General features: G+C 57.2%; 1 protein-coding gene across 3 annotated transcripts in view; it reads right to left on the bottom strand.

The window, feature by feature from the left end:
* Nucleotides 1-16481, bottom strand: part of LOC135405761 (class I histocompatibility antigen, F10 alpha chain-like) — a 152203-nt gene that overhangs the window by 133818 nt on the left and 1904 nt on the right. Inside the window, exons 2-6 of one of the 3 annotated variants that reach the window (XM_064640345.1) lie at nt 16198-16461; nt 15614-15889; nt 15109-15381; nt 14886-14993; nt 14749-14787 (exon numbers count right to left, since the gene is read on the bottom strand). In XM_064640345.1, coding sequence (XP_064496415.1) covers nt 14749-14787; nt 14886-14993; nt 15109-15381; nt 15614-15889; nt 16198-16461 — 960 coding nt within the window. Of the gene's footprint in view, nt 1-14158; nt 14788-14885; nt 14994-15108; nt 15382-15613; nt 15890-16197; nt 16462-16481 lie in introns of those variants that run through there. The other 2 variants (XM_064640344.1, XM_064640343.1) reach the window with 2 other exon arrangements.

The following is a 16481-nucleotide window of genomic DNA, read 5'->3' on the forward strand; positions in this document are numbered from 1 at the left end:
TGAACTTCACTTGGTCTCCCCAAGCTCATGTCCAACCTGTTCCATGGCCTCTGACTGCGATCTGCTGTCCACCTAGCTTCATCCCCCCTCACAACCCTGGGGACTCCTTGGAGATGAAGGGCTGCTGTGCCAGCACCTACTGCTCCAGGAAGGGAGTGCAAGGGGAAGATGCTACACTCACAGGGGCAAAGAAGGTTCATTTTGCCATGGGATCCCAGGAGGTCACCATGCACATCGTCAATGGGGTCTGAAAAAAGAAAACTTACAGATGTTGAGGCAGCTGAGCTCATCAAGCACATGTAGAAAAGCTCCTGATTTCAGAATGGCTGGGTCTTTTGAAATGCCCCAGGAAGGAAGATTTGGTCTCAAGCATCATCAGCCCCATTGGCCAGTGTTACGACCCGCCCCAGGAAAAGGGGAGAGGGGGGTAACTCAGGTTCCATCAAAAATTCTTTTGGGGTGGATTACAGCGAAACGACACTAAATAATCGGTGTATGAAAACATATATGGATAAGATTTATTTTAACAATTTTGAATCAGTAGGTAAGTTAACATTTTTGGGTGCTGTAACCTTTCTAGGGAGGAGAAAAATGCATAGGGGAGACAAAGACAGGATAAGAGTAAGGGAGAGTAAGAAAAAAAAGATGAGAGTGGTATAATCACCACCCACTGGATCCAGCGATGTCTTGATCCGCAGGCGGCGGGGGGAGAAGAAAGAAGCAAAAATCCCCCCCAAACCCCCAAAGTCACCAGTCAATATCCATATCCTTTGCACCTCCCCCAAGGCGGGGAGTTGTTTTCATAGGGTGGTGTCTCCCTTTTTGGCGCGGAGTTCATGTGGAGGGCGTGGTAAACTCGGCTCTTCCTGCCTTTTCGGGGCTTGACATCTTCTGCACTGGAGGAGGGGGATGGGCCCAGTTGCCCATCAGAAAGTCAAAAGCCTGCAGAAGTCTCTTAGAATGCATAAATCATTAACTGTTCCAGTCTCTGACACTCCCCCAGACCAGCGCTCGTGGGGAGATCTCTGCTCTCAACCTCCAGCAGTGACCTTGGGGGGTCCCCAGCCAAGGCAGGAATCTCCACACACCCCCCAAGAAGGGTTCTGTTGGCAGAACCTGCCCCTGGGAAAGGGGACTGGCCCTTTCTGGTAGAAACCCAGGGACTGACAGTCCTTGGACTCCAGGGGTTCCCTCACCATCAGGGGCTTCATTTGGGGTCAAACCAGTCTGGGGTCCAACATCTCCTGCCTTGTCCTGGCCCCCTCTCAGCTCAGCACTGACCCCTTTGCAAATGGGGCATTGTCTTGGGGCCATTGCAGGGGGGATGTCCTGCCCCAGTGTCCCAGTGTTCCTTTAATTCCCAGAGGCCCTGCAGTGTCCCAGTGGCCCCTTGATTCCATGACCTTCTGAAACACCTCAGGCTTCCTTTGGTTCCATGAGGCCCCCCTGTCACAAAGGCCCCTGGATTCCATGAATTCCGCAGTGTCACAAGGTTCCTTTTTTTCCACAGGGCCCTGCAGTGTCCCAATTGTGCCTTGATTCCAGGAGTCCCCAAATTCTCCCAGGGTTCCTTTGGTTTCAGGAGGTCCCGCAGTGTCCCAGTGGCCCCTTCATTCCAGGCAGCCCCAGGGAGACGAAGGCAAAGACGGAGCCCCGACCCCCGTCAGCATCTTGGGGGGGCGGGGGGGCAGGACCCGGGAAACGGCGGCGGCTGCTGGGAAGGGACTGGGACGGACTGGGATGGACTGGGATGGACTGGACTGGACTGGGACACCAGGATACACCGGAACCAGGACTGGGACCCAGCAGGACCCCCCCCAGGAGCAGGATCTGAGCACACTGGGACCCTCCAGGACCAGAACTGGGGCAACAGGGATCATACTGGGAGCAACTGGGACCACACTGAGGGCTACTGGGAGCAACTGGAGGCCACATAGGATATAGTGGGAGGGCCTTGGAGTCACTGGGATCATACTGGTGGAAACTGGAATGTTACTGGGGCATCTGGGAGTGACTGGGAAGGACTATGAGCATGCTGAGGGCTCTACTGGAATATACTGGGAGTGTCTGCAACCATGGTGGGGGTAACTGGGACCATACTGGGAGTGACTAGGACTACATGAAGGGGAATTAGGACCAGGCTAGGGGCAACTGGAAGGAACTGTGAGTGACTGGATCTACAAGAGAAGCAACTGGGATTGACTGGGACTGTCAGGAGGGAAGACTGGGATCATACTTGGAGTGACTGGATCTGTGCTAGGGGCAACTGGGAGCAACTGGGACCATGCTGGGGACAACTGGGATCATACTGGGATCACAGTGGGAGAACCTTGGCCCATGCTGGGAGCAACTGAGACCACACTGCGGGTGACTGGGGTCATACTGGGATCATATCAAGAGTGACTGGGATCATGCCGGAGGTGATTGGGGTCATCCTGGGAGCAACTGGGAGTGCACTGGGGATGACTGGAAGTGGCTGTGAGCAACTGGGATCATGCTGGAAGCTTCTGGGGGCAACTGGGAATGAGTGGGACCACATGGAGGAAACTGGGAGCAAGTGGGAGAGACCAGGAGTGACTGGGATCATCCTGGGACTGACTGGGCGCTGAATCCGAAAAATCGGTCCGAGAAACTGCTCAGAGACTTTTTTATCTTTAAGCAGCCAGGTATTTGTTTATTCAACGTTGGGAGCAAGCCAGCTGGCGCTGGACAAACTTGCTCAAAGGCTTCACACAAAATCAGCATTTTTATACAATCTTCAGCTGTGATTAAATGCATATTCAAGTGATTCCAACATCTATCTCTGCATATTAATAATAGGTGGAGTATAGGTGGAGCTCAGGCGGGGCTTGGGGCGGTGCTTCTCTTGGCCCTCAATCCTGAGGGGACTTCCACTCTTCCTCCATGGCTCTGGGGGCTTCAACTCATCTTCCTCAGCTTGACCTTCCTTCTCTTCCATTGTTCTTGACCCGCTCACGGAAGCTTGGAAAAAGCCCTGGCTCCCGGCCTATTCCTCCTCTTCCAATGTCTCCCTGATCCTGCTGTCTCTCTAATTTATCCCCTCTAGGCCTAGGACATGTTCCTGTTCTATTCTCTGAAGCTTTGCTCCAGTCAGTAGAACAGAACGAGCACAGATGGTCTTGGCTGTTGGGAGCTTGTTAGCAGGCCCAAATTTCTTAGTGAACTCTTTTGGGCCTGGCCTCCTGTTTCACCAGGGACACAGCCCGGGCCCGGGTGTTCCCATTCCCATTCCACGGGTTTGCATTCCTGTTCCAGGTGTTCCCATCCCATTCTAGTTGTTCCCATTCCCATTCCAGGTGTTCCCATTCCCATTCCATGTGAACCAATTTCCATTCCAGGTGTTCCATCCCATTCTAGGTGTCCCCATACCTATTGTCCCTCCTCCCATTCCTGGTGTTCCCATCCCACTTCTGAATTCCCCATTCCCAGTTCTTGGTGTTCCCATTCCAGGGGTCTCCATTCCCATTCCAGGTGTCCCCATTCCCATTCCAGGTGTTCCCATCCCACCTCTGTTTTCCCTATTCCCAGTCCAGGTGTTCCCATTCCCATTCCAGGTGTCCCCATTCCAATTCCTGGTGTCCTCAATCTGCTCCCAATGTTCCCGTTCCCATTCCAGGTGTTCTCATCCCAGTTCCTGGTGTATCCATTCCAATTCCTGGTGTCCCCATTCCCATTCCTGTGTCCCTAACCTGCTCCCAGTGTCTCCATCCCTCTCCCCGGTGTCCCCATTCCCAATCCAGGTGCCCCCATTCCCAGTTCCTGATGTCTTCATTCCCATTCCTGTTGTTCCCAGTCTGCTTCCAATGTTCCCATTCCAGGTGTTCCCATTCCCATTCTCCCTGTCCCCATTCCCATTCCTTGTTCCCAGGGAGGAACTGCCAGATGCCGGAGGAGGAGCCAGAATTTATTGCCCAAAGCAGGAGATTTTCACACCAAAATTACCCCCCGGTGATGTCACCACTGTCTCTGTGATGTCACCGCTGACATTTCCCCTGCTGGTTTACCTTAAAACCAGCACACCAGGTCTGTGCCCAACGGGGGTCCCTGTGGATCATCCAACGCGGGTCCTCCCATGGCTGATGGAGTTGGAGCAGCGGCCGAAGCTCTTCCCGCACTCGGGGCACTCGGGGCTTCTCTTACCGGTGGGTCCGTTGGTGGGAGGTCAAGGAAGAGCTCTGCCTGAAGCTCTTCCCACACTCCCCACAGTGGAAGGGCCTCTCCCTGATGTGGAGGCGACGGTGGGTGTAGAGGGTGGAGCTGTCCCACATTCCCTACACATGTAGGGCTGTTCCCCAGTGTGGATGTGCTGGTGGCTAAGCAGCTTGGTGCTTGTGCTGAAGCTCTTCCCACATTCCAAGCACTTGTAGGGCCATTCCCTGGTGTGGATGCAACGGTGTTTGCAAAGGCTGGAGCTGTCCCTGAAGCTCTTCCCACACTCTGCACACGTGTAGGGCCTTCCCCACTGTGGATCATCTGGTGTCGGAGCAGGTTGGAGCTATGAGTGAAGCTCTTCCCACACTCCCCACAGGTGTAGGGCCTTTCCCCACTGTGGATCATCTGGTGTCGGAGCAGGTGGGAGATCCGAGTGAAGCTCTTCCCACATTCCTCACACATGTAGGGCCTTTCCCCACTGTGGATCATCTGGTGTTGGAGCAGGTTGGAGCTCTGAGTGAAGCTCTTTCCACACTCCCCACACGTGTAGGGCCGTTCCCCAGTGTGGATACGACAGTGCTTGTGGAGGTTGGAGCGGTCACTGAAGCTCTTCCCACACTCCCCACATGTGTAGGGCCGTTCCCCAGTGTTGATGTGCTGGTGCGTCAGGAGGTTGGTTCTCGTCCTGAAGCTCTTCCCACATTCCAAACACCTGAAGGGCTTTTCCCTGCTGGGAGGCTGCTCAGGGACCACCAGCTCGCAGCTCTGCCTCAAGCTCCGGCCGACTTCCCGGCACACGCTGGCTCTTTCCTCCTCACAGCCCCCTGGGCTGGCTTTGGAGCCCCTCCTGCGGGGGCATCTCCGGCCCTTTTCCTCCCCGCTGCCTTCCTGCGCCGGGGAGCCCTTCAAAACGGCCTCTCCCACCAGGCTCTGCCGCCGGGATTTGTCCTCCGCGCTCTCCGGCCTCACCTCGGGGCCTGGGGCAGGAAGCAACAAGGACAGGCAGGGGATTTGCCTCCAGCCCACAGGGAAGCCCAAGGACATCCCCCCAACTCCGGCCCCGGCAGGACGGCCACAAAAGACCGACCCAAAGGGGCACTGACTTCCTCCTCACCTGCCTGGGGGGCCCGCGGCATCTTCCTCTTCCTCGCAGCCTCCTCCTCCATCTGCCCAAGCTTTGGGAAGCAGATATCCTGCTGGGGGGGGAAACAAGGGGTGAGTGCTTTGCCTTGGGGGTTCCTCCAGCCCACGTCCAACTCTAGGACTCACCGGGAAACTTGTGTCCATAAAAACCCCCAGAACACCCACATTCAGCCCAAAAACCCCTCCCAGGAGTTCCCCATCTCTGCTCTCTGGGGTTAGGGGGGTCCCCCCTGTCTGGCCTGATGGCACTTCTGCCTGCATTGGGGGTTCCCCTTCTCCACGCTGCCGGGGGTCCCGCGGCTCCGGGGGGTTCCCACTCGCCGGGGTCCCCTTTAGTGTTGCCAGGGGGGTCCCAGGGCTCACTTCTCCCCACTCTGCCTCCTGGGGTCGGCCGGCCCTCCTCTCTCGCCTCCCACCCTCGCAAACCTCTTGGCGCTCTCAGCTCCCACCCCCTCCCCACCTGGCCCAGCCCCTATTGGGCCCCCCTTGGGCCCCCCTTGGGCCCCCCTTGGGCCCCCCTTGCCCAATAAGTCTGATTATACAGACAAGCAATTGGTTTCAATCCACAAAACCCAAATTTAGAACCCAGCACCCTGGGGCATCAACAAAGTGCTGTTCCTTGCCCCACCCCTGAGTCCAAAGTAAAGGGAGAGGGGAAAAATACCTGCTGGTGGGAGAGCTGTTGCAGTCTGGTCAAAAGTGGGGATTGCAGTCCAGTTGAGGGGGGTGGTCTCAGGCTGGTTGAGAGCGGTGAGCTGCAGTCCTCCTCTGGATCCCACGAGTGGTAAAAAGGTTCTGAAACTCCAGGTTTATATATTCTCCAGTTCAGGCAGGAATGCCCAGTCCTCCCCTCAGAGTGGGCAATTCCATAAAAGGATATGAGGATGCTCAGTCCATAAAAGGGTAGGAGGGTGCTCAGGACATCCCCCCCACCTCGCAGGCCTCTCCTGACAGCAGTTCCTGGGAAAATGGCTTGGAAGGCCACAGAATACACAGTTTTGGGCTACACCCATCCAGTGAGGAATCGGTCCCAGCTGTTCTAACTAGGACACTGTGTCCCTCATCGCTGCCATCATCATCATCATCGACCTCGTGGCAGTCGGTGTCTGGAAGCTCCGATCCGGTAACTCCCGGAATGGGGGTTGGGAAGGGGCACGGATCCGCCCGGCAGCATTCCGGGGATCCTGTGCCACGGGTGCTGATCCCGCTTTCTTTCCATAGGGAAGAGGGAGGGGAATGGATACGACCCCGCGCCCACCAGTGAGTCCCAGCAGCGTGTGTGGATCCAGATCCTCTGGGCAGGGATCCCAGGAGGGATGCCGGGATTCCAGAGGGGAATGGGGGCCTAATGGCTGGAGCGGGATTGGAAGGGGATTCCAGCTCAGGGCAGGATTCCAGAGTGGGCTCAGGTGGAATTGTGGACTGGGATCAGGGCTGGATTCTGGAGTGGGATTGGCGTGGGACGGATGGAGTGGGATTGGGGTGGGATGGACGGAACAGAATCAGGAGGGAGTCCAGAGCAGTTCCTACTCTCCCTGGGCTCCACAGCCGGCTCCATCCCCTGGGATGGGAACAGGGACATGGTGACTCCTTTCCCCACTCTCATCCCAGCAGGAATCACAGCCTGAGCGATCCCAGAGCTGGATCTACCCCTTCCCTCTCCCTGCGGAAAGGCAGGAGCTGTTGGCAGAGCTCATCCCGCTGCTCCCACCCACCCCGGCCCCCCTGCGGCTCTTCCCGATGGATCAACTTCCTGCTTTTTCCCGTGTGAAACCCAGGACCACAATTATTCCTGATGCTTTAATTTGGGTGTGAAAATCTCCTGCTTTGGGCAATAAATCCTGACTCCCTCCTCCGGCATCCGGCAGTTCCTCTCTGGGAACCAGGAATAGGAATGGGGTCAGGGGGGACTGGGATGGGGACATTGGGGACAGGGATGGGGACATTGGGAGCAGGTTGGGGAAGCAGGAATGGGAATTGGGACACCAGGAATGGGAATGGGGACATGGGTGACTAGGATAGGGATAGTGGGGACAGGAACAGGGACACTGGGAGCAGGTTGGCACAGCAGGAAGTGGGAATGGGGAGAGGGATGGGAACCCCAGGAATGGGAATGGAGACAGGGATGGGAACGTGTCCCTGGCTCGAGGCCACGGGAAACCCCTTCTTTGGGAATGTCTGGGAACCAGGTGTCAGAGGTTTGAAAAGAGGTGTTGGAATTGTTTCCCAGTGTCCCCCCCATTCCCATCGGTGTCTCCCGGGATGGGGTGGGTTGGAGCGGAGCCGCAGGCGCTGGGCAGGGGCAGTGGGGGGAGGGCGGCTCTCGGGGACACCGCGGTGGCCGTGGGGAGGGCGGGGGGTCCTTTGTTCGGGGGCTTTTGGGGTTTGTTCGGGACCGGACAGAGCGGGAGCTGGTTTTGGCCACCTTGTTCTCTTTTCCTGAGAGGAAGTTTTTTCCCCACGGGACACCTCGTGGAGAACGACCGAGAGAGAGAGAGAGAGAGAGAGAGAGAGAGAGGGAGGGAGAGAGAGAGAGAGAGAGAGAGAGAGAGAGAGAGAGAGAGAGAGAAAGAGAGAGCCCGACCCATCTGGGAGCGAGGTGTTCTGCTTTGGGGACTGCCCCTGGGAAAAGGGACTCCTTCACTGTTGGCTGCGAGCACACGGGGCTGCGAGAGCTTTGAACTGCCGGGACAGTTTCTTCCCCCCACCTGGGGATTTGGGACTTTGTTTTGTTTCTTCTGAAAGTTTTTGGTTGCACCATTTGTTGTTTATTCAGATTTTGTTAATAAAAAGCTGTTTCTTTTCCTTTTCCACGCTTCCACCTGAAGTCTCTTAATTTCTAAGTTGTAATCTTGTTTAACTAAGACCCAGTGCCCTCAGGGGGAGGAGGAGGAAAGGAGACCAAGAGGTGCCATGGCCACTCAAACTGCAGAGGAACAACCTGTGCCAGTAGCAGCTGCTCCTCTACAGAAGAAATCCAAGACCAAATCAGCTCAGTTAGTGAGGGATGAAGGGGAAGCAGAGTCCTCAGAACAGGAGCAAGAGGTAGGACCAGAGATAATCACCTGATCCCCATCCCCGGCTGAGCTGTGAGAGATGTGAAAAGATTTCAGCCTCCAGCTGGGAGAGCCCCTGCTGACCTGGCTGCTCCAGTGTTGGGATATCATGACCCAGCATATGGAACTAGGTGGGAGTGCAGCCAGGCAACTGGGATCCCTGTCCTGGGATGTTGGGATTGACCAGGGGAGTGGGAAGAGGACAGAGAGGGGATAAGAGCCGGGTACAGGCTTGGGAATTACCAGGAGGGCTTTTGAAAGGAGCGTAGGGGAAAGGGATGTCTAAGAACAAGTCCCTCAGGAGAGGGAAGCAGAGAGGCTGAGTTTTGACCCCAGCACTAGGGTGTGCAGGGCAGAGCAGAGAATGTGCCCACACAAGATTCTTGTGCGTCCGTCTTTGCAGTTCTGACAGGCACTTCTTGTCACAGCCTGTCCTCTCCATTCCAGAATAGGCCCTGGCAACCAAAGAACCAACACCCCACACCATAGTGCAGACCAACCCAGGTGATTTGGGCCCTTTTGTTGTCCTATCCATTCTGGCCTATCCTCTCCATTCCGGAATAGCCCCTGGAAACCAAAGAACTAAGTCCCCACCATGTGACAGTTCAACCCCATCCGTGTGCCAAGGGCTCCTTTGTGATGTCACAGCCTGTCCTCTCCATTCTGGAATAGCCCCTGGAAACCAAAGAACCAACGCCCTACAACCCCAAAGTGAAGCCCCACCCATGTGCCATGGGCCCTCTTGGGATGTCACGGCCTATCCCCTCCATTCTGGAATAGCCCCTGGAAACCAAAGAACCAACACCTCACACCCCCACAGTGCAGCCCCACCTGTCTGCCACGGGACTCTTTGGGATGTCACGGCCTTTCCCCCAGGAAAGAAAGCCTGGAACCTTTGGGTTTCACATGCAGCTGGGGGGCCACCCTGGGAACTCCATGGGCAGCAAGAGCTTTCTGTCCTGGCACTTTTTGACTGGCAGGAATCTTCAGCTGTGTTCAGTTTGGGCAGTCAGAATGGCAATATCAGCGCAGGGCTCCTGCAAGTGAACGACAGCCCTGCCCTCCAGGAAAGAAACCCCTTACCCTCGGTCTCTTCTCCTGTTCCCTAAAACACAACCTGCAGGGGAGCTTTCTGGGATCTCTTCTCTTGGGAATTGGGAAGATAGACCCGCTCCCATGTTTAACACCTCAGGCAAAACCACCCTTTGAACACCTTTCCCAACCCTCCCCAACTTTTCCCAAAGCCCAGATTTTACAGGTGTCCTGTAATTCTGGCCCAATCTCACCCAAGCCCACAAACCATGACAGAAACCTCTCAGCCTCACGCTGCATCCTTCCCATTGCTGTGCCTTATATGCAGGCAAAAGGCCTTAAAATCAAGTCCCCAAAATTCATGGCCTGTTCTTTTTCCCAGAAAAGAAGGCGTGGTGAACTCTCCAAACCAGGGAATTGGAAGATCTCCCCAAAACTCCTTTGGTACACGCTGCAGGGCCAACGATTCCTCTGCTCTGCCCTGTCGGCGCTGCTTTGTCTCATCTGGGTCCCCAGAAACTGTCAGTGAAAGCCGGGGAATAAAATCTCTGAGCAGTTGGTTGGGTTCCAGAGGTGACCCTACTTCATTCAGCGCTGAAGGGTCACAGGAATTGCTCTCTAACACCTGTACATCAGTTCTCAAAACTTTTAACTATTTTTACATTTTAGCAAACAAAAGAATTCCTGTCCATTGGCTTACCAGTTCTCTGCAGGAATTCTTCTTCTCTCTTCTATTGGCTCTTGATTTCTCACTTTGCATGATGCTTAGTCCACAATTTTGTGTCCTTTTCTTGTCTTTTCCCTGGATAGAGAGAGCCTCAGTAACTGTCTGTGTTAGTTTTGTCTTCGTCTCTGGTTTCTCTAAGGGTCTTGGTGGTTTAGAAATTCTCTGCCAGGTCTCTGACCACTGAAATAGGGCAGGCCTTAAGCTTTTACTTTGTTTTTCTAACAAATGGCCATGGCCCAGAACTTGTCCATCATCCATTGTCTGTTGCCCCCATTCAATCTCCTGCCAGCAGTTTCTCCCCACTGCTGGGTGGGCTCCTTTGTCAAGCACTAGAACTTGTTGGGTAACAGGCCCAGTCCTGTTGCCTATTTTTCGTGGGGATGTGCAGGAGGGCATTGAGTCTTCAAGGAGCAAATTGGCAGAGGACCCCAAGCTGGCTTGCAGTGTGGATGTGCTGGAGGGTAGGAAGGCTGTGCAGAGGGACCTGGCCAGGCTGGACCTCTGGGCCGAGCCCGTGGGCATGAGGTTCAAGAGTGCCTTTGGTGCCTTTGGGGCCTCTGGCCACAAGAACCCCCTGCAGCTCCAGGCCGGGGGCAGAGGAGCTGCAAAGGGTCCCCGTGGGAGAGGCCCTGGGGGTGCTGGTGGACAGAGGCTGAACCTGAGCCAGCGGGTGCCCGGGTGGGCAAGAAGGTCAAGGGCAGGCTGGCCTGGATCAGAAAGAGTGTGGCAGCAGGGGCAGGGCAGTGATGCTTCTGCTGGACTGGGCACTGGTGAGGCCACCCCTGGAGTGCTGTGTCCAGCCCTGGGCCCCTCAATTCAGGGAGAACCTTGGGGGGCTGGAGTGGGTGGAGAGCAGGGCAATGGAGCTGGGCAAGGGTCTGAAGTGCATGTCCTGTGAGGAGCAGCTGAGGGAGCTGGGCTCCTCCAACCTGGAGAAGAGGAGGCTCGGGGCTGACCTTCTCCCTGTCCACAACTTCCTGACAGGAGGCTGGAGCCAGGTGGGGCTCAGCCCCTTCTCCGAGGCAACAGGCGATAGGACAAGAGGACACGAGGACCTGCCTGTCAGGGGCTGTTTGTCAGGGACAGGAGCAGGACTTTTTGGAGAGAAACAGGGATTAGGTATTGAAATGGGCTGCCCAGGGAGGTGGTGGAGTCACTGTCTCTGGAGGTGTTTAAGCAAAGACTGGCCATGGCACTGAGTGCCGTGGTCTGCTTGACGGGCTGGGAATGGGGCGTAGGCTGGACGCCGGTTGATCTCCCAAGTCTCTGCCAACCTGAGGGACTCTGGGCTTCTGTGCCACCCCAACCTTTGGGGACAGCGTGCTGGTGGCTCCGAGGCTCCGTCCTTGCCTTGCCTTGCCCATCTCCTGGCTGCCAGGCAAGGGCCTTGTGACATCACAGCCTCTGTGGAACAGCGCGGTGGCTGAAAACTGTCAGTGCTGCGTCCCCGTGCCCAGAGCCTGGGCAGAAGTCGGCTGGCAGGGACGGGCAGAGACTGTGCAGAGGTGTCAGCTCGTCCCGCAGCAGCACGATGCCCAGCCAGGGCATCTCCTGGCTCCTCAGGCTCTCGGTGCTCCTGCTCTTGCCTGGCCCACTCGAGCCTTGCAGCCGTGCCACAGGTGCCATTGCTGAGAACCGGGGTTTTCCTTGGATGGCCCCTTGCCAGAAAAGGCAGGAGAGGCTGGAGAGAGGGGAAGGAGGGGGGTCAGGCCGCTGGGATGGTGCCGGCGGGCCGTGAGCCCGAAGCCAGCAAGGCCTTGGGCCCACACGGTGTCAGGGGAGGACTGAGAGCCCCCAGGGAGGAGGAAAGCTGGGCAGGCCCCAAGGCTGCTGGGCCTCTTCCTTGCCAGCCCTTTGGCCAAGGCCCCGAGGCAGAGGTGGGGCTCAGCCCCTGCACAGCAATGGGGCACAGGCTGAGCCCCAGGGACACCAGAGCCAGGCGGCCTGAGCTCTTCTTCCTGCAGCGTCTGCCTGGGGCAGCCCAGCCAGGCCTGAGTCTCTGCAGGAGAGGCCAAGCCCAGCCAGAGAGGGCTCAGCCCTCTGAGGCTGCACTCACTGCAAAGGGAACAAAACATTGGCCCAGAGGACATCCTGCCCCCAAATGGAGAACTGGAAAGGTCAAGAATAAAAAATGTCACCCCCCTCCATTCTTCAAGAAATGTTCAGACCTCTTTCCTAAAAGCATCCAGGACTCGGGTCACCCAGTTTTCTCTCTGACAAGGCTTTGCAGGGGCTGCTTGGGAAAGGGAAGCCCTGGGGCCCCAGTGCAGATGGGTGGGGTTGCACTCTGGGGGGGTCGGCCTTTGGCTCTTGGCTTCCAGGGGCCCCCAGGAGTCAGTGAGCCGGGCTGGGGACGAGGGGCAGGACTGGCTGGGATTGCCTCTGGGGCCTGGCCCAGAAAATGGAAGTGTCCCCATGGGGGCAGCTGGAAAGGGCCCAGGAAGGAACTGCTGCCCCAGCGCAGGCTGTGGCAGTGGGGAGTGTGCAGGGGGAGGAGGCTGGGCCAGAGCAGGGCTGGGCAAGAACGGCCAAGCCGCGGGTGGGTTCTCCCCCGGCCCCCAGGGCCCAGCCCCTGATGGGAGGGCCTTGGGCAGGGCCTGGGGCGACTGCAGGAACCTCCGAGGCAGCCCAAGGGCCCTGCTTTTGGCAGGTGGGTTGACAGGCCCAGCTCTCTGCAAGAGAAGTTGAGGGCTCTGAGGCAGAGAGGGGTTGAGAGCCGGGTACAGGCTTGGGAATTGCCGGGAGGGGAAAGGGATGTCTAAGAACAAGTCCCTCAGGAGAGGGAAGCAGAGAGGCTGAGTTTTGACCCCAGCACAAGGGTCTGCAGGGCAGAGCAGAGAATATCCCCCACGTGAGATTGTTGTGCATCCCTCCTTGCAGTTCTGACAGGCACTTCTCTTCAAAGGTCGTTCTGTGAGCGTCTTCTTGTTCTTTCCAGGTGGGATGCAAGCGGTGGGGTGGGCTTTGGGAACTGGGGGGCAGAGGGGTCAGGTGAGCATTTTCCTGCCGGTCTGAATCAGATGTTAATTCTGGTGGGCTGTATCCTTGGTGAATCTAAGCACATCCCTTGGCATTTGTTTTGTTTCTGGTGGTACACAACCTGAGAAGCATCAGCAGAATGGGAAGGAGGTCCTTGCAGGAAGAGGTCAGTGTAAAGGAAGCTGAGAGGGGAGCTTTGGTGAGAATGTTGCACTCTGAGGGCATCCCTCAGTTTGTGCCTTTGCCTCTGTGATGCTGAAAAACCCGGTCCGAAGAACTGCTCAGAGAGTTTTGGATCTTTTGAACAGCAAAGGGATTTATTGCCAATGTCGGGAGCGAGCGTGGTTTGCACCACAGAGAACTTGCTCAAAGGGTTCACACAAAATCAGAGGTTTTATACAAGTTTCATATGTGATTAAATGTGATAAATCATATTCATGCGATTACATCTGTCTATACATATTAATAATGGGCAGAGCTCAGGCGGAGCTTCTCTTGGCCCTCAATGCTCAGAGGGGTTTAGGTGAGTCTGGGGTCTCTGCTCCTCTTCATCAGTTCCCAGTGTCCCCATGCTTGTCCCTGATGTTCCCACTCCATTCCTGGTGCTCTCATTCCCAGTGTGACCATCCCATTCCTGATGTCCCCATTCCCAGTCCCTGGTGTCTCCAACCTGCTGCCAATGTCCCCGTTCCCATTCCTGGGGTCCCCATTCCCAGTTCCTGCTGTCCCCAACCTGCTCCCAATGTCTCCATTGCTATTCCTGGCGTCTCCATCCCATTCCTGATGTCCCCAGCCTGCTCCAGTGTCCCCAACCTTCCCCTGGTCTTCCCATCCTGCTCCTGGTGTCCCCATCCCTTTCCCCATTGTCTCACGGTGTCCCCATTCCCATTCCTGGTGACTCCAACCTGCTCCCAATGTCCGCATTCCCATTCCTGGAGTTCCCATTCCCATTCCTGCTGTCCCCAACCTGCTCCCTGTGTCCCCATCCAAGCCCCCCTGTCCCCATTCCTATTCCTGGTTCCCACAGAGGAACTGCCGGGTGCCAGAGGAGGGAGCCAGGATTTATTGCCCAAAGCAGGAGATTTTCACACCCAAATTAAAGCCTCAGGAATAATTGTGGTCCTGGGTTCCACACGGGAAAAAGCAGGAAGGATCCATCGGGAAGAGCCGCAGGGGGGCCGGGGTGGGTGGGAGCAGCGGGGTGAGCTCTGCCAGCAGCTCCTGCCTTTCCGCAGGGAGAGGGAAGGGGTGGATCCAGCTCCGGAATGGCTCAGGCTGTGATTCCTGCTGGGATGAGAGCAGGGAAAGGAGTCACCATGTCCCTGTTCCCATCCCAGGGGATGGAGCCAGCTGTGGAGCCCAGGGAGAGCAGGAACTGCTCTGGAATCCCTCCTGATCCTGCTCCGTCCATCCCACCCCAATCCCACTCCATCCATCCCACCCCAATCCCACTCCAGAATCCAGCCCTGATCCCAGTCCACAATTCCACCTGAGCCCACTCTGGAATCCTGCCCTGAGCTGGAATCCCCTTCCAATCCCGCTCCAGCCATTAGGCCCCCATTCCCCTCTGGAATCCCGGCATCCATCCTGGGATCCCTGCCCAGAGGATCTGGATCCACACACGCTGCTGGGACTCACTGGTGGGTGCGGGGTCGTATCCATTCCCCTCCCTCTTCCCTATGGAAAGAAAGCGGGATCAGCACCCGTGGCACAGGATCCCCGGAATGCTGCCGGGCGGATCCGTGCCCCTTCCCGACCCCCATCCCGGGAGTTACCGGATCGGAGCTTCCAGACACCGACTCCCACGAGGCCAATGATGATGATGGCAGCGATGACGGACACAGCCACCAACACCGGGCTGGAATTCCAGACGGATTCCGGCTCTGGGAAGGGCAGGAGGGGGAGGAGGGGGAGGGTTACCCCCATCCCGCTGTCCCACACTCCCAAATTCCTCCTTCCCAAACCCCCAGTTCCCACATTGCCCGTTCCCAGCCTCACCCCAGGCGAAGATCCCGGGCTCCGGCATTCCGGCGTGCTCCACCCGGCACCGGTACTGCTCCCGCTCCCCCGGCAGCGCCTCGATCCTGGCCCAGCTGTGGAAGGTGCCGTCGCTGTTGGGAACGATCCCGCCCCACTCCGTCTCCTGATCCCGCAGTTCATCCCCCTTCAACCAGTTGATCCCGATCACCCTGGGGTAGAATCCGTACGCGTGGCAGGACAACGTCAGGATCCCGTGTTCCTCTTTCCCGGACACGTGGACATCGGGGGGATCTGGAATGGGATAAAGGTGAGATCCATCCATGGAATTCCCATGGGAATGGGATTGGAGTGAGATCCACCCACAGAATTGCCATGGGAATGGGACAACAGTGGGATCCATTCATGGAATTCCCATGGGAGTTGGATGACTCAGATTCATCCACAGAATTCCACGGGAATTCCTGTGTTCCTCAGTTCCACCCTTCCAAATCCCACATTCCCATGGGAATTCTGTCTCCCTCACCTTTGCGCTCCAGTGCCTCCCGCCCGCATCTGATGTATTTCCGGAGCCATTCTGGACAGGTGTTCCCCAGGTAATGTGTCAGTCTCTCCACCTCGATCCCATCGTGTTCCCATTTCCTCTTGGTGATCTGGGCAGCTCCATCGGCCGCCACGAAGCTCCCGGATCCCAGCTCGAAGGAGATGAAATCCCGCCCGTCGTAGCTGCGCCGAAGGGATCCACGGACGCTCCCGTCGGACAGGAGGTCACAGCCATAAAGCCACTGCCTTGTGTGTAGACCTTGGGAGTGGGATCAGACCCATGGAGAGCCCTGGAATTGTGTCCCAGCCCCACAGAGCCCCATTCCAGCCCTTTGGAGCCCCAGAGTCCGATGGAGACTCACAGAGCCTCATCCCAGCCCTTGGAGCGCCATGGACCCCATCCCAGCCCCACAGATCCCATTCCAGCCCCTTGGAGTACCCTGGATCCCCATCCCAGCCCCACACATCCCGTCCCAACCCCTTGGAGTGCCCTGGATCCTCATCCCAGTCCCACACATCCCATCCCAGCCCCACACATCCCCCCATTCCCCGGCTCCCCCCACTCACCCCCACTCCAGTTGTACCGGCCCCCCACTGTCTCCAGGTTGTCGGCAGCCACGAGCCGGTTCCCCTCAGCAATCTGGGTCTGTTCATCCCAATATCCCGGCTCGGCTCCGGCCGCCATCCACGGAGTCAGCGGCTCTGCCCGGCCCCGCTCGCTGTCGTAGCGCATGAAGGGGATCCCGTCCACGTATCCCATGGACAGGAACTGAGGGACCCCCGGGCTGGGCTCTGTCACCGCCATGTGCAGGTAACGCAGGGAGTGGAGAACTGGGGGGACACGGAGATTT

This window comes from Pseudopipra pipra, chromosome W (genome assembly GCF_036250125.1).
Source record: "Pseudopipra pipra isolate bDixPip1 chromosome W, bDixPip1.hap1, whole genome shotgun sequence".
NCBI lineage: Eukaryota > Metazoa > Chordata > Aves > Passeriformes > Pipridae > Pseudopipra > Pseudopipra pipra.